Source organism: Nomascus leucogenys, chromosome 5 (genome assembly GCF_006542625.1).
Source record: "Nomascus leucogenys isolate Asia chromosome 5, Asia_NLE_v1, whole genome shotgun sequence".
Lineage (NCBI taxonomy): Eukaryota > Metazoa > Chordata > Mammalia > Primates > Hylobatidae > Nomascus > Nomascus leucogenys.
In genome coordinates this window covers 2,898,889-2,926,443 of record NC_044385.1, presented here as the reverse complement: position 1 = coordinate 2,926,443, position 27,555 = coordinate 2,898,889, and the positions used below count along the sequence as shown (strand labels likewise).

At 46.9% G+C, this 27,555-nt stretch overlaps 1 protein-coding gene across 1 annotated transcript in view; it reads left to right on the top strand.

The window, feature by feature from the left end:
* KIF26B (kinesin family member 26B) overlaps nt 1–27,555 on the top strand; it is a 579,476-nt gene that overhangs the window by 199,197 nt on the left and 352,724 nt on the right. The window contains exon 3 of the mRNA XM_030812564.1: nt 16,312–16,845. Coding sequence (XP_030668424.1) covers nt 16,312–16,845 — 534 coding nt within the window. The remainder of the gene's footprint in view (nt 1–16,311; nt 16,846–27,555) is intronic.

Sequence of the window (27,555 nt, the reverse complement as noted above, 5' to 3'; positions counted from 1 at the left end):
TGTGTGAAGTCTTCATGGGTAACTATCTCCAAAGCATTTAATGATTCTCTTTCCTTGGCTTATCAGTAGGCTTATAATGGAAGTTCAAATGATGTGGGACTCTGTTGGTTTGTCCTTCTGGAAAATCCCACTCCTCTTCCTGGACACCAAAGCAGTAAGGGGAGGAGGGCAAGGAATTGGCTCCTCACATGTATTCTGACAAGCATGGGACAGAGCACACGGGACATGGATCTTACTGTAGACGGGGGAAGACACTGAGCCACTTCTGGCTTTATCTCTTCTGACCTATGCATTGGGATAAACTTAGCTGAGTGTGTTTCCCTGTGTGCATGGAGGGTCTGGAAAATGAGCCGACATTGAACTGGGCTTCATACTTTGATCTTTGCCTCTCTCTAGAGCCAAACAAAGGCTTACCTGGGTGGGCCCTTTTTGGTCCTGTTTTTCTGTCATCCTTGTTGATACGTGGGCCTTGAGCTCCCTAGTTGCAAACTGGGAAGTGCATTGAATGAGAAGTGTGTGGCTTCTTCCCTGGCTATGCCTTTTCACATGTTAAACATAGGGGAAACTCAGCTATGCCTTTTCCGGTCTTAAACATAGGGAAAACTCAACTATGCCTTTTCATGTGTTAAACATAGGGAAAACTCAGCATTTGTAATAACATGTTATGTTTATAGAGCTCTTCATAAAGTGCTTTGATGTCTGTGATTCCATTTAATCTTTACATCAACAGCAAGGGATAAGTGTTATCCCAATCTCACTGATGAGGAAACCAAGGCTCAAGAAGATTGAATGATTTGGCCAAGGCTGTGATACTAGAAAAGGCAAAGCTTGGACTAAAACCCGGGTCTTCAGAATTCAGGTCCAGAGCTCTGGCCAGTCTGTTGACTCCTGCATCAGCTCCCCAGATGAAGACGAGGAGCTGTTTTCTGTTTTGAGCCTTTGATGATAGCTTGTTTTGTAATACGCCATCACGGTTGAGACCATGTTTGTTTCTAGCACTTACAAAAGGACCTGGCCCAATTAGACACTTAATAAGTGTTTTATAAATGAATGAAATTAGTGAGTGAAGAGGGAATGAATGGATATATTGAATGAATAGATTAACTAGGCAAAAACCTACCTGTCTTCATTTATATTGGAAAGCACTACGTGAAAGAATGAGATTTGAAAGTTTTAGAATGTGGCTGTGTGTGTGAGAGAGATCGTCCCTAAATCTTTCATTTCTTCTCATTGCCTATCAATAGGGAAGGTCCAAGTCCCACCCATACCATGTTTCTCAAATATTCTCAAATTGTATTGAAACCTGTAACCAAAACCAAAATTAAAATTGATTTTAAATTGTCTTCTAGGTTCTTATTCTACCATTCCTACCTCCAGTTTTCGTTTGTTTGTTTGTTTGTGTTCCTTTTTGAGACAGAGTCTCATTCCATCACTCAGACTGGAGGGCAATGGTGCGATCTCAGCTCACTGCAACATCCGCCTCCCAGGCTCGAGCAATTCTCCTGCCTCAGCCTCCTGAGTAGCTGGGATTACAGGCACCCGCCACCACACCTGGCTAATTTTTGTATTTTCAGTAGAGATAGGTTTTCACAATGTTGGCCAGGTTGGTCTCAAACTCCTAACCGAAAGTAATCCACCAATCTTGGCCTCCCAAAGTGCTGGGATTATAGGCATGAGCCACCGTGCCTGGCCCACCTACTTCCAGTTTAAAGTCACCTGGGAAATACTTGGAGTACAGTTTTGTCATTTTAATCATTTTTTGGACCACAACAATCACTTTATGAACATTTTTTAAGCTTTTTTGGAATCGATTCAAGGAAAAGTGATAGAGGCAGGTGGGGACAGGGAGGTGAGTTTTCTTCGCATTTTTGGGAATCTCAACTCCTGAGCCTGTCTTACTAGTATGGGTTCCCCAACCCCACGACTAGAGCTATCTTAGTGGTTTCTTCCTAAAGAGATGTACACGTGTGTGTGTGTGTGTGTGTGTGTGTGTGTGTGTGTGTGTGTGTGTAGTGGGCATGGGTGGGTGTGTAGAGTAGGGAAAAGGTGAGAAGTGGTTCTCTTGCTACAGACTTTTGCATTTTACTCTTTTCCACTGAGTCTGCTCATATTCTTCACAAGATTATCACATTAGAGGTTTTAGAGTTGTAGTGGCTATCGTTTTAAGTTTCTTTTAGAATTAATTTACATAAGTAGACAATGTACATGAATTGATTGATTCAAATCTGTATCTTATAGGGTCTGTTAAAGATAGTCAGAAGGCTGCCTTTTAAAATGTGAGGACAAATCAGTTTAACAGTATAGCAGAGAAGTACAGCTGTGCTCTGTCAAATTCTAGGCTCCTGTGTGTTGGAATGACTAGAGGCAGTGGGGAGAGGGGTCCTGGTTTACTCACCCCCTCTCCCTCTTTCACATACTAACTTGGGCTTGTTGTGGTTGAGGTGGTGTAGGAACATCTAGAAGGATCATTCAAAAAAGACAGCCTCAGCCTTTGCTCAGATGCTCAAGATGTTCTGCCGGCTCTCCCTACCATGAAAGTCCTCTGAGAAGCCAGTGAAGATGGCAGCCTCTAAAGAGGTTAGCTTTATTTGGTGGAGGGGCGGTAGGGGTGGCACACACTGAGGAAGATTCAGATCATGGCACATCCTTGTGGTCAGGCCCAGAAATCCTCATTGCCCTGCAGCCACCCAGGTCATGATTCATGAGGTGGGAGTCTCTGAGCTGAGAATGGCTGGCTGGCTCTCTGACTTCGTGGGTGTGTGATAGTTGGTTGCAACTGACTTCTCAGGAATGACAGTTACTGACTGGAGCTGGCAGAGAGGTGTGGTCAAGTTCCTGGAGAAATGCTTCCTGCTCCTTCTGCCCTCCCCACCACCATCCTGCTTTATGTAAAGCTGTTTTGGTGATGCTTTGCTCATCTCAGTGAATTTTCAGTTCAGACCTTTTCACTAAAGATCATTATGGAAGAAAGAGCGGTAAGAAGTATGGCTGAGTAGCCTATGATTAATTCGTCAGTCCCCAGATAAGCAAACAAGATGTCTCAGGATGGGTGGTGAGATTCTGGACCTCATAGGTAGGTCTTGGAGTTGTTAGTTGTGAATATAGACCCCCAAGTTCAGACGTTGCCAGGATTTTACGTCCTCTGCTGAAGGCTGTGTTGTTATTTCTGATGTTTATGAGTGAAAACAAAAATGTACAGCTCAGGTCCTTACCCTCTGAGGGTCTCCTCAGCCTGGGGCAACTCCTGCCAAACGCTTCATGACTCCCCCACCAAGCGCATCCTGGCACAATCTGAAGTCTGAGCTACATAAATGCAGTTTTATGAGGAAACAAAGCAAGTTTTGGTTTTCTCTAGAATTGTACCAAATGATATCTTCAAGATGACTTTGCCTTATCATGGCTTTGGTTTTGCTTCTCCGAGAAGGAAACTGCAAAGTTACCATGATATAAATCCTGCCAGAGGCTTGAAGTGATTTCATGGTAAAAGCCACCTCAGCTGTCCCATCTCAAACCCAGGCCAAGAGGCAGAGATGCCAATGACAGGCCCTGTGACCAGCCTCATAAGCCATGAACCAGGTCCATGGTTTCACATGGTCAGGACCTCAGGGCCGCATCAGCCTCTTCCACCACACTCTCGTAAACAGCTGGTGACACTGTCAGCGTTGCCTGTGTCACCAGGAAGGGCAATGGCCTGTGTAGCCAGATGCGGGGGCAGTTGGAGGCTGGGCCAGGTGGTCAGGAACTGCATTCCACCAGCCTGTGGGGTTTTCATAGCCAGGGGCACTGTGTCCACCTTGGGCGTGGCCATACACACCCACCACTTCTAACCCCATTGCCAGCTACAATGGAAGAGTCAAAATATTAAGAGAGCGTGCTGTTTAGAGTTCAGTACCTCCACACTAAGGGAAACTGAGGCAGAGGAGAGCCAGCATTAGCTTCTGGGTTTAGAACACCCACCTTGCTGTCCTGCATCGAGATTCATCTCCAATGAGAGCAGGTGAGAGGGAATCAGAGGAGGGCACCTAGGCCCAGATTTCAACCTTGACCCCACGGACATCTAGGACTGGATGTTTTTTATTTTATTTTATTTATTTATTTATTTATTTTTGAGACAGAGTCTCGCTCTGTCACCCAGGCTAGAGTGCACTGGTGTGATCTCGGCTCACTGCAACCTCTGCCTTTCAGGTTCAAGCAATTCTCCTGCCTCAGCCTCCTGAGTGGCTGGGACTACAGGCACCCACCACCAAGCCCAGCTAATTTTTTGTATTTTTTTTAGTAGAGACAGGGTCTCACCATGTTGGCCAGGCTGATCTCAAACTCCTGACCTCAGGTGATCTGCAGGCCTCCCACAGTGCTGGGATTACAGGCGTGAGCCACTGTGCCCGGCCAGTGATTCCTTTTTCAGGTGCTGGGATGGGGGCTGGTGTTCTGTGCAGTGTACGATGTTTAGCAGCATCCCTGGCCTCTACTCACTAGACGTCAGTAGCCCTCTCCCAGTTGTGACAACCAAAAATGTCTCCAGATATTTCCTAACGTCCCCTGAGCATCAAAATCACCATCTCCAGCCTGGGCAGCGTGGTGAAACACCATCTCTACAAAAAATACAAAAATGAGCCAGGCATGGTGGTGTGCAGCTGTAGTCCCAGCTATCTGGGAGGCTGAGGTGGGAGGATCATCTGAGCCCAGGAGAGCGAGGCTGCAGTGAGCCGTGATCACACCACTGCACTTCAGCCTGGGCGACACAGTGAGACCCTGTCTCAAAAAAAAAAAAAAAAAAAGAAGAAAGAATTAAAAAAACTTCCCAGTGGTTAAGAACCATTGGAGTAGAGAGAGAATTTGGTAAAAAGACATCTGCATTCTACCTTTAGTCTCTGGGCTATGTCTCCAGGGCTATTTATCATCGTCTTGAATGATTTTGTATAAAAAGCAGTAGCCCCCACGCTCAGGTGTTTGGAGGAGTTGTAGTTCATTGGGTGGAGGGCAGAGCATCTCATGAAATCCTTGGCTCCTGTCTGAAGGCCACGGCTGGGGTGAGGCACTTGAATGGGAGAGACAGATGTCCCTGTCTACTTCTTCCTTCTCCCTGCCTCCTCTCGGCCTTCCTTCCCATCCCCTCCTCTGTGACAGCGCACCACACCGTCACCTGGGTGCTCGTCAGCATGCAGATTCCAGAGCCCGGCTCCCCAGAGATTCTGATACAGGGGGTCTGAGGGGGGACCTGGAAACCTGCCTCACTGTGAGCTTCCCAAGTGACCCTGCACAGGGGGCGTGGTGAGGTCACACTTTGAGAAACAGGCCCCAGAGGGTTTTCTGAACACACAAGCCCTCCCAGTCCTCCCAGGACACTAAAATCTAGCAGAAACAAGCAAAAAAGACAACTATACTAGTAAATGTGACAAAAGCAAAAAGGGATAAAAATTCCTAAGAAAGGCCAGGCGTGGTGGCTCATGCCTGTCATCCTAGCACTTTGGGAGGCTGAGGTGAGTGGATCACCTGAGGTCAGGAGTTTGAGAGCAGCCTGGCCAACATGGTGAAACTCCATCTCTACTAAAAGTACAAAAATTAGCTGGGTGTGGTGGCGGGTGCCTGTGATCCCAAGGTACTCGGGAGACTGAGGCAGAAGAATTGCTTGAACCTGGGAGGCAGAGGTTGCAGTGAGCCGAGATTGCACCATTGCACTCCAGCCTGGGCGAGAGAGTGAGACTCTGTCTCAAAAGAAAAAAAAAATTAAAAAATTCCTAAGAAAGATGAAGCTATTCAATGTGGGAACCTCTCTCACTGAAAATGGATTCATCAAGTCATTGATTCATTCGACACATGGCTTCTGTGTGCCTACTTGACTTCAGGCATTATTCTAGGCAAGACGCATTCAGCAGTGAACAACACAGACAAATGTGCCAGCTGTCACCTCGTTTATATTTTGCAGGGGGAGACAGACAATGAGCCGAATCTAGTTAGAAGGTGGCCATGCTGTAGAGAGAATTAAAGCAGAGAAAGGTGGTTAGGGAGTGTTGGGGCTAGTTTGCAGTTGTCATTAGATGATCCAGGAAGGCCTCACCGAAAAGGTTATCCTTGAGACCTTGAAGGTGGTAAGAAACGGCCAGGCAGATACCTGCAGGTGAAAGTTTTCTGTGCAGGAGGAACAGCAAGTCCAATGTCACTGAGCTGGGAGTGGACGTTCCTGGTGTGTTCAAGGAACAGCCAGAAGGCTTTCACGGCTGGTGCAGGCTGAGTCAGGGAGCAAGTGTAGGAGCTGAGGGCAGAGAGGGACCAGGAGGCTGAGTCCTGCAGAGCCCATGGCAGGGATGTTGACTTTGACTCTGAAGGAAGTGGCGCGGGGGCCCGGGGAGGATTTCAGGCTGAGGACTGCCAGGATCAGATGTAAGATGGAAAAGGATCGCCTTGACTGCTGTCTTGAGAGTGGACTCCAGGGGGCAAGAGTACAAGTTATCATTACTATTCACATTATGGCACAGTTTCTGCCCCCTAGGAATTTACCGTGATGGTGGAGATAGAACACGTACAGCTTAAGTAAGGAAATGTTTGCTAAGTGCTACGAATGACTCAGAGAAGTGCTGTGCGAGTCAGTGAAGGGAGACATCCTTCTGCGAGTCAGACCTCGCGGAAGAGCTGGCCCTTAGGATGAATGAACGAGACTTTGGTTTTTTTAGTGTGATACATAATTCACCATTCACGTCCAGTGAATGGTACACATTTAAAGCGTACACTTTGATATTTTTGGACATATGTATCCACCCATGACGCTCTCCCCACAGTTACAATACTGCATGTATCCATTACCCCCAAAAGTTTTCTCGTGTTTGATGAGGGAGAGAGGGAGTTATCATCAGGGCAGGAACCAAAGTGAAGGTGCAGAGGCTGGGAAATGTAGGGGCTTCCATGGGACAGAGGGAGGCTGGTGCTGGTGCTCCTGGGGGAAGTGAGGGACGTGTGACAAGGTGGCCTGAAGAAAATTGTGTGGGGCCCAAAACACTGGGCCACAAGGGTTAGTTAGGTCACAGGGGAACGAGGCAAGTACTTAAATTTGTTGTAGGACATGGTCAGATGACTTATTTGTTAAGATTCCATCTTTTTTCTTTTTTCTGTTGAGACATGGTCTCGCTCTGTTGCCCAGGTTAGATGGCAGTGGCGTCATCATAGCTCACTGCATCCTCAGCCTCCCGGGCTCAAGGGATCCTCCCATCTCAGCCTCCTGAGTAGCTGGGACTAAAGGCATGCACCACCACACCTGGCTAATTTTTGTATTTTTTTGTAGAGTTGGGATTCCACCATGTTGCCCAGGCTGGTCTCGAACTTCAGATCTGCCCACCTTAGTTTCCCAAAGTGCGGGGATTACTGGAGTGAGCCACCACGCCCGGCCAAAATTTTACCTTTTAAAAACAATGGCAACCCCACCAAATTTTAGGTATTTAATCTTTTTGTAGTAAGTTTAAGAAAACACAGCCAAGGGCGGATCACGAGGTCAGGGAATCGAGACCGTCCTGGCTAGCAGAGTGAAACCCTGTCTCTAATAAAAATACAAAAAATTAGCCGGGCATGGTGATGGGCGCCTGTAGTCCCAGCTACTCGGGAGGCCGAGGCAGGAGAATGGTGTGAACCTGGGAGGCAGAGCTTGCAGTGAGCCGAGATTGCGCCACTGTACTCCAGCCTGGGCTACAGAGCGAGACTCCATCTCAGAACAAAACAAAACAAAGCAGCCAATACATTTATGCAGTATTTCATGCATATGAAATCAATTAAAAGAAAAAGAAACATTAAGCAATTTTATAATTAGATAATTAACAGAATCCTTGATAGGCTTATACTAATACAACTACTTGCAGATTGAAAATAATTCCATTTGCTGCCTGCTGGCGCATTAAAGCCTATATGTAAAAAATACATCTAGTCTAGATAGGCTTTAGTAATTTAAAAGTAATATTTTAGTGCATTCTCCTATAATCTTGATTAGTGCTTATATGTGTATAGTCCAGCACTTTATTTTGTGTCATGTTGAACATGAACTCTAAAGTTAAGGGAAGCATTTTAAGTATGTAGTGGGAATCTACTTTCCCATCTTAAGCTCTGAATCTATTTGTGAAGGGGTCCTATTTCCCAACAGCCAAGGGATAGACTGGAGAACAAGATTTTCAGGGTTGAAGATACGCTGATGTGAAATCAGGTTTCTCTCTCTTTTTTTTTCTTGAGATGGAGTCACACTCTGTTGCTCAGGCTGGAGTGCAGTGGCGCAGTCTTGGCTCACTGCAGCCTCCGCCTCCTGCATTCCAGTGATTCTCCTGCCTCAGCTTCCCGGGTAGCTGGGATTACATGCATGCACCACCACGCCTGGTTAATTTTTGTATTTTTAGTAGAGACGGGGTTTCGCTATGTTGGCCAGGCTGGTCTCAAACTCCTGACCTCAAGTGATCCTCCTGCCTCAGCCTCCCAAAGGGCTAAGGTTACAAGAGTGAGCCACCGTGTCTGGCCCAGGTTTCTCTTTCTACGTTTCCTGGGAAAAGGTTGGCAGCTCCTAGGAGACACTGACCAGTTAGTTGATGGGTCTGTGATTTGAATCGAACATCTAGCAAAGCCCCCACGAAGCGTTACTCACTCTTGCGGGAGAAATGAGGAAGCGTTTTCAGTAGGCTGTTACGGTGAGAAGCATCAGATTCTTAGTTCCATGAAAATGAATGCCTCTTGGAGTGTTTCATCTTTTAAAATAGAGAAGGAAGCTGACAGTCATTCAGGCCATGCTCAGAGACGTCAGCTCAGGAACTCTAGGAACCCAGTATTTTCTTTCTTTCTTTTCTTTTCCTTTTCTTTTCTTTTCTCTTTTCTTTTCCTTTTCTTTTCTTTCTTTCTTCCCCTTCCTCCCCTTTCTTTTCTTTCTTTCTTTTGGGTTTTCCTCATGTTGTCCAGGCTGGTCTTGAACTCCTGGCTCCAGTGATCCACCTGCCTTGCTTTGGGCTCCCATAGTGCTGGGATTACAGGTGTAAGCCAATGGGCCCAGCCTATTGTGATTTCTTTCTTTCTTTCTTTTTTTTTTTCTGAGACAGGGTCTCACTCTGTCACCCAGGCTGGAGTGCAGTGGTGAGATCTCAGCTCACTGCAACCTCTGCCTCCCAGGTTCAAGCGATTCTCGTGCCTCAGCCTCCTGAGTAGCTGGGATTACAGGCATCTACCACCACGCCTGGCTAATTTTTGTATTTTTAGTAGACATGGGGTTTCTCCATGTTGGCCAGGCTGGTCTCAAACTCTTGACCTCAAGTGATCTGGCCTAAGGCTCACACCTTAGCCTCCCAAAGTGCTGGGATTACAGGTGTGAGCCACTGAGCCCAGGCTGATCTCTTTTAAGAAGGCTTTGACTTGACCTGATGTAGGAGGTGGTTAAGGGAATATCATATGTTCCCTTCTTTATCATCCTCTCTGTTCTTAATTGCAAACGTGCTAAATTCCTCCTAGATAAAAGAAAGCCCTAAGATCATTGTCACCATCCTCCTTATCCTCATCCCAACATTATATGAAGTTCTAAATTTATACACGTTACTGTATTAGATACTGAGACTAGTCACATTGGTAATAATTACTACCATTTATTTAACGGTGATAATAATTACTACCATTTATTCAGCATTTACCAAGGGCCAGGTCTGTGCTAAAAATGTTGCACATATTATCACATTTAATTCTTACTTAATAAAATAAGTATGATTATCAACTCCCATTTTTACATTAAGGAGACTGAAGCTTGGATAGATTTGTGAAAAACGGCTCCTGGCCACTCAGCTACTAAGTAATAGAGGCAGGACTCGAACCTGCCATACCCTTAACCAAAAGTTTTCAGAATAGTCAACACCGTCCATACCATCTAGTTGGAAAAGATGAGACCTAGACATAAAAACTGGCCGGGCGGAGTGGCTCACGCCTGTAATCCCAGAACTTTGGGAGGCCGAGGTGGGCAAATCACCTGAGGTCAGGAGTTTGACTTTTACCAACATGGTAAAACTCCATCAGTACTAAAAATACAGAAAAATTAGCCAGGTGTGGCAGTGAATGCCTGTAGTCCCATCTACTTGGGAGGCTGAGGCAAGAGAATTGCTTGATTCAGTGAGCCAAAATCACGCCAGTGCACTGCAGCCTGGGCAAGAAAGACTCTGTCTCAAAAATAAGTAAATAAAAGCATTTTCAGGGGTTGTGACGAGAAATGCCTCACCCATTCTTTTGAGTAATTTATGAACTGTTCTTAATCATGTTAAGTTCTAATTAAACATCTCCCTTTTCTTTTGACGTGGAAAAGTCTTACCTTTGCAATGCTTTTTTCACATGTTGCAGCAAGCAGCCCTATTAATTGCGTTCCCACCTGCCTTTGGCCCTCCCAGCTGCCTCGCTTGCGGAACACGATCATTCAAACGGAAGTCATTCATAGGATCACCTCTCTCTGCAGTAATCCAGAGCAGAATCACTTAGGCTGGGCACAGCCGCTACATCCCAGGGTAATTTGGTTTCTTATGTAGAACAACTGCGGTCTGACATTTAACATTTCTTCCTCCGGAGAGTATTTTTTTCTTTTTTTGTCTCTGTGAACTTATTACCCAGCACGTCTTCATGCCTTTACATTCAGCGTGTTCACGTGCTCAGTGCGGTGTTCCTGCACGCACCGTTGTGTGACCATCATCACCGGGTGAAGGGCTGTGGGCTTGCAAAGCAGACTGGGAACCATAATGACAAACCTTGGGTTCAGACTCCGGGTAGGACAGAAGGAAGTTTCTACTTGAGTTTTATGCTAATCAAGTAGGGGTGCAGGCGATCAAGAGAGGGTGCAGGGGTGCACCTGTGATCTCAGGGCATGGCCTTATTGCTGTCACTACTGCGTTTGTTATTTTGGCCGTCTCAGGCCTCACCTGGAGCAAACCCTAATTCTAACACACCCTGTGTTCTTTCAAATATCACTCCCCTCTTCTTTCCCCATCTTTCGAGAATGTGCTGTACATGTGTCCTCTTTGCTAATCAGAGTGAGCCACTTGGGGACTTTTGTCCATGCACATGTCGTGTCAGTGTGGAGGATAGAATCTTGAGGGTGGTGACTTCCCTACCCAGAGCCATGGGACGTGATTCCTCTGTCAGACGTTCTGGTTGGTTCCTGGCTTCCCTCTGCGGTGGTCGCATGCCTTGTGTGTGGTTCTGGGAGCTCATGAACAACAGGAATCGAGGACACCGACCTTTTCGCCATCAGTAAACTCTTGCTGTGTAGATTCAGCATGATAACAGGGCGAAGAGAGTCTCATGGTGAGAAATACTCTGGGTGAGAATGACCCTCTGTGTCTCCTTGGTCCTTCACACCCCGTCAAGCACAGGCGGAAGAGGAGATGTAAAGGTCAGGGAGCTGATAAGCATTGATGAACAAAATCTTCATGAGGAAGGGCTGGGCGCGGTGGCTCACGCCTGTAATCCCAGCACTTTGGGAGGCTGAGGCGGGCAGATCACGAGGTCAAGAAATCAAGACCATCCTGGCCAACATGGGGAAACACCGTCTCCATTAAAAATACAAAAATTAGCCGAGTGTGGTGGTGGACGCCTGTAGTCCCAGCTACTCAGGGGGCTGAGGCAGGAGAATCGCTTGAACCGAGGAGGCGGAGGTTGCAGTGAGTCGAGATTGCACCACTGCACTCCAGTCTCGTGACAGAGCGAGATTCCATCTCAAAAAAAAAAAAAAATCTTCCCGAGGAAGAAGTAGCATCCCCAAGCTGGCATGCTGGGAATATCCTTCAATTTCAGATGCTTAAACTCTCCTCTCTGAAAATGGCTAATTAAGATTTGGCCACATTATCTTTATTTCTCTTCTTTTGAAATTAGTGAGGGGGCCGGGCGCGGTGGCTCAAGCCTGTAATCCCAGCACTTTGGGAGGCCGAGGCGGGTGGATCACGAGGTCAGGAGATCGAGACCATCCTGGCTAACACGGTGAAACCCTGTCTCTACTAAAAAATACAAAAAAAATTAGCCGGGCGTGTTGGTGGGCGCCTGTGGTCCCAGCTACTCGGGAGGCTGAGGCAGGAGAATGGCGTGAACCCAGGAGATGGAGGTTGCGGTGAGCCGAGATCGCGCCACCGCACTCCAGCCTGGGGGACAGAGAAAGACTCCGTCTCAAAAAAAAAAAAAAAAAAAAAAAAAAAAGAAATTAGTGAGGGGACCTGACCTCGGGTGATCCGCCCACCTCAGCCTCCCAAAGTGCTGGGATTACAGGCGTGAGCCACGGTGCCCCACCACCTATGTGTCTTCTTGTATTCCTCTTCGTGGGAGAAGTAGGGAAAAAATGATTTGGTATATATTCCTGAAAGATAAGAGTGTTCTGAGTATCGAATCCTTAAACTTAAAAATTTAGGATGAAAATGTTGCCCAAGTGCCAATAAAAATTGGGACCTTAAACATAGACGTTCAGCTTGTGGGTGGGCCCATCGCTGCTCCCGTGAGACTATTTTCTGAGGTCCCAGGATGGATCAGAGCTAGGCGATACAGATGTCTCTGAAGCCCACGAGCTAGGCAGCACGACAGACTGGATGCTTCTTTTGGTGCCAGCTGATCCAGAGGACATGGCCCTAGTCCATCTCCTGGGGCCACTGCCATTCTTTTTGTGTCCATATCAGGAAAGCATGGTATAATTCGAGGCATCTGTGGCTCTGAACACTTCTCTTCTCTCTCTCTTTCTCTTTTTTTGAGACAGAGTCTCACTCTGTTGTCCAGGCTGGAGTGCAGTGGTGTGATCTCAGCTCACTGCAACCTCTGCCTCCCAGGCTCAAGAGATTCTCCTGCCTCAGTCTCCTGAGTAGCTGGGATTACAGGCGTGCACCACCGACCCAGCTAAGTTTTGCATTTTTAGTAGGAACAGGGTTTCACCATGTTGGTCAGGCTGGTCTCGGACTCCTGACCTCAGGTAATCCGCCCACCTCAGCCTCCCAAAGTCCTGGGATTACAGGCATGAGCCATCTCGCCCGGCCTCCTTTTCCCTTTTCTTCCTGTTTATGACTACCCTCCCTTAAAGCAGATCTTCTTTATTTCTGCACTTACAGAAAGCTATGGCTGTTGACCGTGCCTTTTTGAAGTTGTGAGTTGTACTAAAATATTTATGTATAATGTGTGGATAAGCACTTGATTTACTGAGGCCTTTTGATGATGAGAACTCACAAAGGGTTTTAGATCAAGGGTGGCTTCATTGAAGAAACACCTCTGACATCAACCAGCAACCACATTTTCATTAAAGACTCTCAATCTCAGCCTTTCCCTGGTCGAGAGAGGAATGGGTTGTTGTCTACTTCCTGGCTGGCTGTGGCGGTCGGATTGATGGTGGGCCCAGCTGTGCTGAATGGCTCTGTTGGTGCTCGCTGGGCTTGCTTTGGCTGGCACAGCTGTGAGTGGAGGACAGCTGTGAGGAGCTGGAGTTGGTGCTGATGTCTTGTGAACCCCGGGGGAGCACTGAGCTCCATGTACGTACGGATTGGTCCTGTGAGTCATTACAGACTGGGCTAGAGATGGCAGCAGAGGCATGTAGCATTAGGTAGTCCAGGAACCCAGAAGGCCCCCTGGACTGTGAACTCCCAGAGAACGGGTATTGTTCTCATGCGCCCTCAGACGCCCAGCCTGGGGCAACACCGGGGGTGCCGGGAACCAAAGTCCCTGCTTGTTAAATGTCAGCGGCTGAGCCACAAATGGCAATAAGCTGAATAAAGAAGGTGGTGCTTCAAGGGAGAGGAGTGAAAACAAGGAAGAAAAGAGAAGAGGCGCCCTCAGAGCCAGGGATGGCTCATGCAGTTTCTGGAGAGTGGATGTGTCTCTAGGTCAGAGTCAAATCCAGACTCCAAGGGCTAGCATTGAAAATAAACTGTGATGTGTAGACACGACTTCTCACTCTCTTTCTCTCTCTTTTTTTTTTTTTTTTTTTTTTTTTGAGATGGAGTCTTGCTCTGTCACCAGGCTGGAGTGCAGTGGCGTGATCTTGGCTCACCTTTGCCTCCCTGGTTCAAGTGATTCTCCTGCCTCAGCTTCCTGAGTTGTTGGGACTACAGGCACCTGCCACCACGCCCAGCTAATTTTTTTGTATTTTAGTAGAGATGGTGTTTCACCATGTTGGCCAGGATGGTCTCTTATCTCTTGAACTGGTGATCCGCCTGCCTCAGCCTCCCAAAGTGCTGGGATTACAGGCATGAGCCACCACGCCCGGCTGACATGACTTCTCTTAGAGCTGCCTCCTTTCTGTGGCACTTCTTCCATGTGATTGGGTTAGCAAAAATATTCTAAATAAGCAATTGATTTGAGGCTTTTTGAAGCCAAAGAGTTTGGTGCCTTGAAAGCATAAGCCATTGGTTATGTGAAAAAAAACAAGAAACTGTATCTTTGCATATACTGGGGCCCACATAAATCCCGTTTGAATGAATGAACATTTCCTAGTGAAAACATGGGGCTGGAACCCTTCTGTGTCTGTGGGAGAATGGGAATCTATTGATGGATATGGCTCTTTGGCTTAAAGTGAAAAATCATGAACTGGTGGTCAAGAAATCTAGGCATAGTCCACACTTTTAACCCTCTGGGACCTGTTTATCTGTAAACTGAGGTGACGCTGTGTTCTGGAACGGTCCCTAAGGGGCCCTTTCAGGTCCTACTGCACGCTCTGAGTTGTGATTAGAGACTCTGGCCCTGTCATTGAGGAGAACGCCTCGAGGCAGGCCTCATACGGTTTGCATCACTTCCTCAACCAGACTCGCTCAACCTGAACCTCCCATTGCTTCCCATCATTGTGTCTGGCTGTCTTGAGTGTCTCCCTCCTGAGCCACCCCTTGCTGCTGCAGGGTAAAGAGGCCTCTTGATTTATTAATCAATTAATCAGTGCATGCTGAGGAGCTATTCAGGGCAGTTAAACAGGGAAAACAAAAAGCTGGAGCCTGTAATCAAGATGGATCATAATTAAGAACCACCCCCCAACTGCTGATCTTCCTGCCCCCGTCACTGCCTCACAACTCCCTCCCTGCCTACAGCTCAGCAAACCGCCTTCAGCTCTGATGGGGCTTCTACCCCATACAAGCTGACAGTGAATTTCAGAAGGGCAGATTTTCTACCTAATGTCCTGGAGGTAAATAAGCCTTGAGATGAGCGTTATCAATTACCTGCAACAACTGTTGAACCCCCCAAATGGCGTAGTAGCCCTGTTCATATACGCACAGACCACACTCTCCTATCCCCGTTCCCCCACGAATGGAGTCATGGAGCTGGAAGGTCCTTACGATAAGGAGAGGCCATGGCCCTGTGTGACAGACGAGAGGTTCGGTGAGGTTAAGTGAGTTGCCTGAGGTCACTGCAGAACTCCAAGGTCACAAGTGGCAGAACTGGAAACTATCTGACACTCAGCGAACACTCCTGGTGCTTGTTTCTCTGTGTAATCCTAAAGCAAAGTAAATAAGAGACATTGTTCTCATTAAATCCATTAAATGCTTCTGTTCCAGTGGTACTTAGCACACAATGCTGAGAAGGCCAAGATTTTCTTGGAACAGAATCTCTGAGGTTGCAGGTTGCACCTCCATCTGCAACTAACTTTCTGTGGTAACAGGGGGCCAAGGGGCCTCAGTGTAGTGGTCCAGAATTGCACTCATCCCCCATGATGCCTGGACAAATGTTTGTTCCTTCTGATTGAACACCTTGGGAGAGCCCAGGGATGGCTATAATTCTTCAGTGGATGTAAGAATAAGAATGTTCTTGCCCGGCATGGTTGTTCACGCCTGTAATCCCAGCACTTTGAGAGGCTGAGGTGGGTGGATCACGAGGTTAGGCGATCAAGACCATCCTGGCTAACACAGTGAAACCCCGTCTCTACTAAAAGTACAAAAAATTAGCTGGGCGTGATGGTGGGTGCCTGTAATCCCAGCTACTTGGGAGGCTGAGGCAGGAGAATCACTTGAATCCAGAGGTGGAGATTGCAGTGAGCTGAGATCGTGCCATTGCACTCCAGCCTGGGCGACAGGGTGAGACTCCGTCTCAAAAAAAAAAAAAGAATGTTCTTGACCAGCCTGGCGAAGAAGATACTTAGAAGTTTTATTTATTTTTTTAACTTCTTTTTAAAAGTTTTCACTATAAAATTCTTACACTTGTCAAATGTGTTTATCAAAAATAGAGGGTTTTCTGCCAGTGTGGCTTCTCATTTCTGTTGAATGCCAATCAAACTAGCAAACTGAGTACATCTGGGGCTTAACTCGTAAGCCAGGTATCTGACTTGCACTAGCAGCCTTGGAGTTACAGAATCTCCTTTCCCTCTGCTTCTGTGTTCTCTAGGACCCTGCTTTCTCGGCTGTGATTCACGACAAACTCCAGGTCCCCAACACAATCCGGAAGGCATGGAACGACCGGGACAGCCGCTGTGACATTTGCGCCACTCACCTGAACCAGTTGAAGCAGGAGGCCATCCAGATGGTGCTGACCTTGGAGCAGGCAGCTGGCAGTGAGCACTACGACGCCTCGCCCGGCTCCCCACCGCCGCTCTCCAACATCCCCACGCTGGTGGGGTCCCGGCACGTGGGTGGGCTCCAGCAGCCCAGGGACTGGGCCTTTGTGCCCGCCCCCTATGCCACCTCCAACTACACAGGCTTCGCCAACAAGCACGGCAGCAAACCCAGCAGCCTTGGGGTCAGCAATGGGGCAGAGAAGAAGAGCGGGTCCCCCACCCACCAGGCCAAGGTCAGCCTCCAGATGGCCACCAGTCCAAGCAATGGGAACATCCTCAATTCGGTGGCCATCCAGGCTCACCAGTACCTGGATGGCACCTGGTCCCTGTCGAGAACCAACGGGGTCACCCTGTACCCATACCAGGTAAGTAGCTTGTATGAGCCAGGAAGAGCAGGGCTGGCTAGAGTGAAAGCAGAGAAGGAGGCAGCACGTCCTTCCTCCGCCTCCTCCCGGGAGCCCTGTAACTCAGAGCCTAGTGTTTCCATGTGGCCCGCACAGAGTTCTCATCAAGGTGCCCTACCCGGGCCTGCCTGCTTTGAGAGGGTGTTGCTGTATCTACCAATCTTTCCACACCTGCCCTTTCTCTGCTCTTCAGTGTCTCCTTCCTGAGAGACCCTGCTGGTCCAGGTGATGCCAGTGGCTTCCCAGTGAGCAGGTTTACCACATGGCATAGCCATGAAGAGGTAGGCCACAGAGATACTTGGACTGGGGTCCAAGCCCTCACTTGTCCACTTATTAGCAGTGTGACTTGGCACAAGCGGTTTGACCTGTCTTAGGCTCAAGTCCCTCATTTATAAATGGCTGTGAGTCACGAGAATTAAATAAGGTAGTGTTTGCATGACATGTAGGCCAATGTCTGCCATACACTAGGGGACCATTGTTGTGCCTGTTAACAGAGATGTTAGATATTAAGTGAGAGTGAGATGAGTGAGAGGCTTTTGAACCAAAGGATATCGTGAGTCCCAGGAATCATGGTTTTAAAGCAACCTGTGGAAGTGCTGGACATTGCTAAGAATAAAATATACGAAGGAACGGTGATCCGTGTTGGCGCTCTGCCTCCCCTGTCTATACCTTCCAAAAGAGGTGTAGACGCCCTTCTTAACCTCTCCTCCCTTGACAGACCCAAACTCTTTTCTATTTGCAACTCACCTTAAGAACTGCTGGGATTGGACTGCCAAAAGTGTTTCTTCCTTTTCAGTTATTTAAATTAGAACATGCCCCCAAGTTTCCCCATAGAAATAAAACACAGGTCTTAAATCTCCCAGGGAATCTTTAAAGATATTGTGATTTTGCCTGGGTGGGTTTTCTGTTGGATGAGGACTGGATTTTTAATGCAAGTGGCCTCTATATCCCCTGCATCAGTGGTGTGGGAAGCAGCAGAGAGCATTGACCATCACTGGAGTGGAGAGGCGGCCACGGTCAAGGGTGTATTAGTCCGAGAAGATAGTTGGTACATACAGCAAATGATCCTGGGGACCTCAGGTTATTTCTCACTTGGGTCTGTCATAGGGGGTGTTTGGTGGGTGGCCTTCCGCTGTGATGTGAGGACTCAGACTTCTTCCACCAAATGTGTCACCGTCTTCCAGGGGCCTCAAGAGTCCTTCACCAGACCTTCTGTAACCAGCTGGGAAATGAGGGAAGAGAGAGTGTGTGGAGGATCTCACAGGAGGATTTAGGGCCCAGCTTTGCCTGGAAGGGATGTACGTTGCTTACATCTATATTCCAGTGACAAGAATCCAGTCTCTGTCGGGCGCGGTGGCTCACACTTGTAATCCCAGCTCTTTGGGAGGCCAAGGTGGGTGGATTGCTTGAGCACAGGAGTTGAAGACCAGCCTGGGCATCCTGGCAAAAACCCATCTCTATTAAAAAAATACAAAAATTAGCCAAGTATGGTGGCATGCACCTGTAGTCTCAGCTACTGGGGAGGCTGAAATGGGAGGATCGCTTGAGCCCAGGAGGCAGAAGCTGCAGTGAGCTGAGACTGCACCACTGCACTCCAGCCTGGTGACAGAGCAAGACTCTGAATTGGGAAAAAAGAAGAGTGAGAGAGAGAGAGAGAGACAGACAGACAGTTTAGTCTCTTGACCCCACCTTCCCACTGGTGAAGCTGGGGAAGCCAATCTACCCATGAGCCAAGGAGAAAAAGGAACAAGTCAAGTGAACACATAGCATAGTTCTGGTACACCAGACAAGGCACAGGGAAACGTGAAGTGACTTAAATGTGGTTGACAAAATACCTGGTGACTTTTTCTAGGGTGTTTGAGTGTTCATGTCTCTTGCTATCTTGAAAGAAAGTGGGAAACATTGATCATTATCCTAAGATATTAGCATTCTTGGACGGTTGAACTTTTCACTTAACTGGGTGCTTTCTGATTTACAAAATCTAACATATACATATTTCCTGTAACCCCGCAGGAGGCCTATGAGGTAGGTGGGGCAAGTGTTAGATCTTCCTTTTACAGATAAGGAATATGATGCTTAGAGAAATGGACTGATTGTGGCCACACAGCCAATGGCAGAACCAGCACCAGCTCTCCCCTTGCCCAGGGAATGGCTTTGCCTACCACGGTTTCTTCCAACTTTCCTAGGCTACCACAAAGTAAGCTGCCAACATCTTTTCCAGATATGGTTCCTTTTCAGGCCTGGTGTCACAAAGAAAAGAACTCGTTTTACCTGCAGGGGCCTCACTGGCCCTAGACTTTTGGACAGAATTTTCTGGGATGTGTATATAAATGTAATGAGGAACCAGTGGCGTCCTGCGGGGTGCTTCACGGTCTAATCTTGGAAGTAACCTTCTAGGGCAGGAACAGAGAAGGGCTTCTTTGCATCATGGGATAATTTGCTTTTTTTGTTTGCAGTTTTAAAATATACCATTTAGAAAATTATCAAACGTAACATGTTTGTTGTAAAATAAAATTTAAAATACATGAGAAAGTTTAAATAAGACTTTAAAAGTCGATGTCACCCAGGTATAAACTCTGTAACATTTGGGGATACTTCCTTCTAGCATTTCATACACTTGCAATTTGTAAAATTGTGACCAGGTTCAATTCTGTGACCTGCAGCTCACTTAATGCATTGGGTACATTTCCCCACGCCGTTATATGTTTCCCTAAAATATTATCTTTAGCAGTAGCATATTTCATTATATGAATATTATCCACACTCTGGAGATGTCCTAATTTATTAGGTTGGTGCAAAAATCATTGCGGTTTTTGTCATTACTTTCAATGGCCAAAACCGCAATGACTTTTGCACCAACCTAATATATAGCCAAACATCAATTAATTAGAATTTAGATCTTTGCTACTATAAATAAAATGCTCAGGTGAACATCCTTTTACCCAGGCCATCGTTTCAACACATCCCTGGGTTGTGCGAGCCACATACTCATGTTACACAGACAACTCACATTTCACCTTCCAGGACTCTTCCAGCTCTTGTCACGTGTGGCAGGGGCCGGTTAGAAGACTTAGTGGCTGTGCCAGCGCTGATGAGCAAGGACAGATGGGCATGAAACTGGTGCTTTCCTATAAAATATTCAAAGTGAGGTGAAAGTTTGTGTGGAAGGCGGAAACACTGACGATGCTGCTTAAACGGCCGATTAGGGATTATTTGTGCGTTTCTTTTATTTCTGCAATGATTCTGTTCCTCCTCTTTCTTCCCAAACTCAGATGAAAGAGAATTTGCTGTACAAGTATTTATTAATCTCTAACCAAGTACTAGGCACTGTGCTAGGTGGTGGGTGGGGCTGCAGCCTTGGGCTGGAAACCCTGGTTCCTGTCCTGAGGTCCTCGCAGTGGGACAGAAGGCAGGTGAGTGCAGAGGTGAAGAGATGCCCCGCTGCTTTGGGGGCATATGCAGACAGGCTCCTAATCCCGCCCAATGTGGCAAAGCTGGATACAACCAAGATTCGCACAAGCCACCAACTTGTGGCCGTCCTGGGTATGTTATGTTGCTTCTTTCCAACTCCAGAACAGACCAATTCGTGCATTTCCCCTGAGTAATAGAGGGACCAGAGGAAATCTCTCCGGGATAAAGAGATTTGGTGCCTGGCTATGAATCCGCGTCCCCTGTGTTGTGACTGTGTCATCCTGATGCCCTGGGGTGGGGGCTCTGGGTCTGGCCAGACTGAGTGTCTCCTGTTGCGGACATCTGCCTGCAGTAAATATTGTACCGTTCGCAGTCTAGCCAGCTCGTCAGAGATGGTTGACTGCTCTGAAAGCTGACCTCATTTTTCCTGCTCACCCACACTCCCACTTCCCTCCCCACAAAGCAGATGGCCTCTGGATCAGTGCCAGAGCCGTTCCCCGGGCAGAGAAGCATCTAGACCTTGTCGCTACCAAGGGTGCGGCTCCACACCCGCAGAACCCGAGCCTCTAGACATGAGGGAGAAGACGACTCTGCCCTTCTGCAATTTAGACGTAGCAAGGATGACAACGATGTGGACAGGCCTTCCAGCAGTGAGCCTGGTGAAACCTGCGTCTCGTGGGCGATAAAGGTCCCTCGAATCCCTCAATCCCTGTGACCCACACCACTGTGTAATAATCTCCAAAGATTGCAGTAGGAAGATTCTTGATTCTCTTGATTCTCTTTTGCTATATCCTTCACATTTCTAAAGCACCTCCAGAAAGACCAGGAACCTGTAAGCATCACAGATAAACAGGAATCGATCCAGAGAGATTTTTAAAAGAGTAATTTAGGAAGTACTGAGATGACATCAAAAATGTTGAACAAACCACAAAGATAATTCTAATTAAATATCTTAGAAAATTGATTTAATAGGAGATTATAAGATGGGCTTTCAAAGAAAGACTTTCTTCTGTTCATCTGCAGACATTTAGTATAATCTATACACACACAGAGAAAGCAGAAAATTCTCTGGCACAGGGGTCCCCAGACCCCAGGCCACAGACTGATACCACTCTGTGGCCTGTTAAGGAGCCGGGCCACAGAGCAGGCGGTGGGTGGCGGGTGGGTGGGCATTACCTCCTGAGCTCCAACCCCTGTCAGAGCAGCAGTGCCATGAGGTTCTCCTAGGAGCAGAAACCCTACTGTGAACTGTGCCTGTGAGGGATCTAGGCTGCACGCTCCTTACGAGAATCTAATGCCTGATGATCTGAGGTGGAACAGTTTCATCCCATCTCTGCCCCCTATTTGTCTTCCATGAAGCTGGTCCCTGGTGCCAAAAAGGTTGGGAATCACTGCTCTAGAATCTTCATCTTTTTTCTTCCAACTTTTATTTCTGGTTTGGGGGTACACGTGCAGGTTTGTTATGTGGGTAAATGTGTGTCACTGGGGTTTGGTGTACAAATGATTTTGTCACCCAGGTGGTGAGCATAGTACCCAATAGGTGGTTTTCCCATCCTCACCCTCCTCCCACCCTCCACCCCCAAGTAGGCCCAGTGTCTATTGTTCTCTGTCTTTGTAGCCATGTGTTACAACCTTCATTTGACCACATGAAATTGTGACTTTGAAAGGATGTGCCTAGATTAGTTCCTTGTAATCAACTACAGATTAGTTACCTCTTTTTGAATGGCAGCTGCTTTTGCCTGATTAACATTTATTATAGTCAATAACTGCAGGAAAGACTGTACATATAACACACAGAATTATAGGATGTTGGTGATGTTGGTGTTAGAATCTACCTCTGTAAGATGGTAACTGGCTTTTGCATCATGGCAGGAGATTTTGAGACACAGTCTTATCTAGTTCAAGCCTGTGGTTCTACCAACTATTAAACCAGTTTAGTAGCTTGACATCTTAGTCTATTTCCTTACCTATGAAATTCCTACCTCATGGGGTGATTATAGGGAACAATTAAGAAGAAGGTGTGAAAATATTTTATGAACTATAAAGCAGGAATACCAGTATAAATTGTCTATTTCAACCCTTTCATTTACCAGAGGAGAAACCTGAGGCTGAGAGAGTTGAAGCTTCTTTTGTTCAGAGTTTTCTAAATCCTAGTTTGATCTCTTTTGCTAAATCACACACGCTTGGACAACAGGGACTCATTTTATTCTCATGTCCCTCACAGCAGCTAATGTGAAAATGTTGTTCTTTATTAGAGACAGCTCCTATCTCAGGGATGCACTACGATTACTTTCCATGACTGGCCCTAGTTTAGGAAAGAATTCCAGGCCAAAGACCTATCTAGAACCCATGGATTTAGGTGGAAACCACCAGTTATTTGATTCCAAGCTAATCTTTAACCTGAAGTATCATAATCATACTTAATAAATCCTTAGATGCAGTGAAAAGAACCTAGCTGGCATTTTGAGGCCACACTCAATACAGGGGCATTTGAAAGGATAGAAGAACTTTATTTCATAGGATTTCACTCAATTGAACTTGTCAAGAAAATTCAGAAGATGTTAGATTAATATGCAGGTAATAAATCCATAGTGGACCGTTGATGCAATGAAGGCCGTCCATGTGGATTCTTTGAGTTGCAGGAAAATGCTCTTGATACAATTTTTCCTGCTTTCTCTAAAAACATGCATTGGAATTAATGTGAGAGATAATGCTGGACTGAACTCTGGCAGAAGTCATTAAGATGTGGTCTTTGTTACAGCTTTAGAAATGATTGTGCCTGTGAAGCACAGCCATTACTGGACTTTACATTTTAAGATATGAGCACAGTCTGGGCACGGTGGCTCATGCCTGTAATTTCAGCACTTTGGGAGGCCAAGGTGAGAATTGCTTGAGGCCAGGAGTTAGAGACCAGCCTAGGCAACATAGTAAAACCCCTTCTCTACACATAAATAAAAAATTAGCCAGGCACAGTGGCATGCCTGTAGTCCCAGCTACTCAGGAGGGGTGAGGCAAGAGGGTTCCTTGAGCCCAGGAGTTCCAGGCTGCAGTGAGATGTGATTGTACCACTGCCTGTAACCTGGGTGACAGAGTGAGACCCAAGACCCTATCTCAAAAAAAAAAAAAAAGTATGGGCACAAAAGGATGTAAAAGCAGCACCAAGCTCCACATATATCACGGTTTGCTAAATGGCAGGACCTCTGCGGTGCATAACACTTGCTCCTCCGAGATCAGAAGCCCTGGGGGAACTTGGTGCTAGAGGACTTCCAAGTGCCCCTGCGGGAGGGAGGTGAGGCTCTGTGAGGCCCACCAAGTGCTGCTGTACTCAGAGGCTTTGCCGATAGCGGCTTCATGGAAAGCAGAAGCGTGTGTTCTAGCATGGCTGATGTCGGGAGATGAGGTATACACGTGCTCTTCCCGGCTGAACCACTTTCAAGAAGGAACAGGGGTGGGTGTTTCCAGCAGGTCAGGAGTATAGGATTTTCATCCATGTTCTTCGCAGCTCTTGAGGGCTCATCCAGCCACTTGTGCCCTGAAATATGCAGCACACCCCTTCTTGGGCCAGCACTGGGGCCACTTGCTTCCCACTTGCTGCTGCGTCTGCCCAGCCAGGCAATAGTGTAAGATGCCATGATTAGACCAATTATGACGTGGAAGAGATTCTTAAGACCATGGGTTTTGTTTTCTCCTGTTTATAGATGGTCAAAGGGATATTAGGTTATATATCTTTATGCTTTTTGACAAATTGTGAACACAGAAAAACGAATCAATTTGTATATTCGGTCAAGGACAGGCATTTCTCAAGGCTAGAGTGTTCAGGGTGAAATTCCAAAAGGGCAGTCACAGCTTATGAATATGGATGGGGCCGTCGTCTGAAGGGAACACCCAGACTTTATTAGGAAAATTCAAAAATAGGTTCAATCTGGGCATTTGCTTGGTGTGGTAGACTGAATAGGGGCCCCCCAACGATGCCCACACCCTAATCCCCACAATTTGTGGGTGTGTTACCTTTCATAGTAAAAGGGCCTCTGCACATGTGATTAAGTTATCTTGAGATGGGGGATCATTTAATTTAATTTAATTTAATTTTTTTGAGACGGAGTCTCACTCTGCCACCCAGGCTGGAGTGCAATGGTGTGATCTCGGCTCACTGCAACCTCCACCTCCCAGTTTCAAGCGATTCTCCTGCCTCAACCTCAGGATTACAGGCATGGACCACCATGTCTGGCTAATTTTTGTATTTTTAGTAGAGATGAGGTTTCACCATGTTGTCCAGGCTGGTCTCAAACTCCTGACCTCAGTTGATCTGCCTGCCCCAGCCTCCCAAAGTGCTGGGATTACAGGCGTGAACCATCACATCTGGCCAAGGAGATCATTTTAGACTATCTGGGCGGACTCAATGTAATTACAAGGGTCCTTAAAGAGGGAGGCAGGAGGACAGAAGCAGAGGTCAGAGAGGAGAGAGATGCAAATCTGTTGCCTTTGTGATGGAAGAAGGAACCTCTAGAAGCTGGGGACGGCAAGGGTCTGATTCTCCCTTAGAGCCTCCAGAAGAAGCCAGCCCTGCAGGGCCATTTTTGAGTTCTGGTCTCCAGAACTTGAAGAGGGTAAGTTTATGTTGTTTGAAGCTGCTAAATGTGTGCTATTTTGCTTCAGCAGCAACAGGAAGCTATTACACCTGGTGAGCCTTCCGTTAACTGAAAAGCTTGGTAAGGAGAAGCGGGATGGGGTCTGCAGACCAAGGAGTCCCTGCAGAAACCTGCAGGACAGCCAAGAATGCGGGCTTCTCATCTCACACGACAAACCCCATTACCCTGCGGATCGGCTGGTCCATGCACAAGTCATGTTCTTTCATCTGGGTGCCACCACAGAATGAGAGGTCACTCACACCGCACCGCTGGTTTCCGATTGTCTCAGATTTCCCTATTGTTATAGAATCATCATAACAAGCACACCACAGCCACTCTCCATTGGTAGCTAGTAATTACAGTTACACAAGTCTCATACTGTTGAAACTGCAGACATCATTCCAAGCTGGGGGTGGGAGGAATGGAAGGAATGGGAGGGGAAGGAGAGACGTCACTGAATTTCGTGTAGAAGGAAGTTCATCTTTGCTAGAGGCCTTTTGATCTGTTAGAAGGAGGTTTCGCAGAACTGCCCCAGCGATAATTCTTCCCTCATCTGGTAAAAATCTTCATAATGTGTGCACTTGAATGCACTTCGGACGTCGTAGAGCAGCATGGAAGTGTTTGCTGGTATCACATTTTATCTGGTAGGCAGGACACAGTCAATGGGGATTTCGGAGCAGGGGAACGGGAAGATTTCTTTGCCTGAAAGCAGGAATTCTCAGCTTTGGCTTCACACTAGAATTACTTGGGAGATTAAAAAAAAAAAAAAATCCTAATGCCTAAGCCACACCCCAGACGAATTAAATGAGAATATCTGCAGGTGGGACCCAGGCCTTGGTTTGAACTTGGCCATGGCCAAGAACCACAGTGTTAAGAAAGAATTTATCTGGTGCTGGCGCAATAGGTGCAGGGAAGAGAACAATGAATGTATGTGGGTAGATGAGTGAAGGCTGAGAGACAGGTGCTTGTTTCTTACGGCTGCCATCACAATTTACTACTAACTATGTGGCTTTATTTTTTCATTTATTATTATTATTTTTTTTTTGAGGCTGAGTCTTGCTCTATTGCCCAGGCTGGAGTGTGGTGGCACAATCTCGGCTCACTGCAACCTCCGCCTCCCAGGTGATTCTCCTACCTCAGACTCCTGAGTAGCTGGGGTTACAGGTATGCACCACCACACCCAGCTAATTTTTGTACTGTTAGTAGAGACAGGGTTTCACCATGTTGGCCAGGATGGTCTCAAACTCCTGACCTCAGGTGATCTGCCTGCCTCAGCCTCCCAAAGTGCTGGGATTACAGGCGTGAGCCACTGTGCCTGGCTCGCTGCAACCTCTGCCTCCTGGGTTCAAGCGATTCTCCTGCCTCAGCCTCCCGAGTAGCTGGGATTACAGGTACATGCCACCACGCCTGGCTAATTTTTGTATTTTTAGTAGAGATGGGGTTTCACCATGATGGTCAGGCTGGTCTCGAACTCCTGACCTCAGGTGATCCACCTGCCTCAGCCTCCCAAAGTGCTGGAATTACAGGCGTGAGCCACTGTGCCCAGCCTGTGGCTTTAAAAGCAACAAAAATGTATTCTCATAGTTCTGGAGACTGCAAGTCTGAAATCAAGGTGTCAGCAGGTGGTGCTGTGATTCCTCTGAAGGCCCCAGGGAAGAGTCCTTCCTCACCCCTTCCAGCTTCTGTTGGCTCCAGGCATTCCTTGGCTTCTGATGCATCCCTCAAATCTCTGTCTTAGGCCTCGCTGTGTCCTCTTCTTTTCTATAAGAACACAAGCCATTGGGTTTAGAGTCTACCCCAATGCAGTAGGATCTCATCTCAATCCTTAACTATTATATGGGTGCAAAAGCGATTGTGGGTTTTGCCGTTAAAAATAATAGCAATCTCTGCAATTACTTTGCACCTATCTAATAATTACATCTGCAAAGACCCTATTTCCAAATAAGGTCACATTCTAAATAGATAGACAGACAGATAGACAGACAGATAACTAGCTAGCTAGATAAGATAGATAAATAAAAAGAAGAAAAGTGAAGTTGCAGAAGTAAAAGGTATATGCGGGCTCTTTCCTTGCTGAACCGCTAAATGAAGAAGGAGCAGATGCATTGTCCATGGCTGGTCAGCAGTGAGGGATTTTCATTCATGTTCTTTGCTTGGAGGAAAAAAGGGAACAAGTGGAAAAGATAAAAATGGGCCAAGTAGAGAGAGGGAGGGACGTGTCATATCTGCATACATCCTTATACTGGAGGGGAACCTCTCAAGAGCCAGACAAAATGAAAAAATACTCAGGGACAAAGTCAATGATCAACCTGTATGCGTGGGTTTTTCGTAGAATAACAGCCTCCTCTTCTGAACTTACAGAATACCTTGTAAGTCATTTGTGCTTTCACAACCACAGACGTAAATGTAAACAGCGCTTCTTGGACCGCCACCTGAGAGTAGATAAATTTAAGTTGCGAGCCTAATCGGACTGATGCTGGGGGAGCCTTGTTCCTTCTCTACTGATCAAGCTGATAATTTGGTCTGTATTTTTTGTTTTTATCTTTAGTAATATTTCTAGGCTCTAAAAAGAGGCTAGAAACAGTAGGTAAGATGCTGTGTGCCTTAAAGGGGAATTTCTTAGTTACTGTTA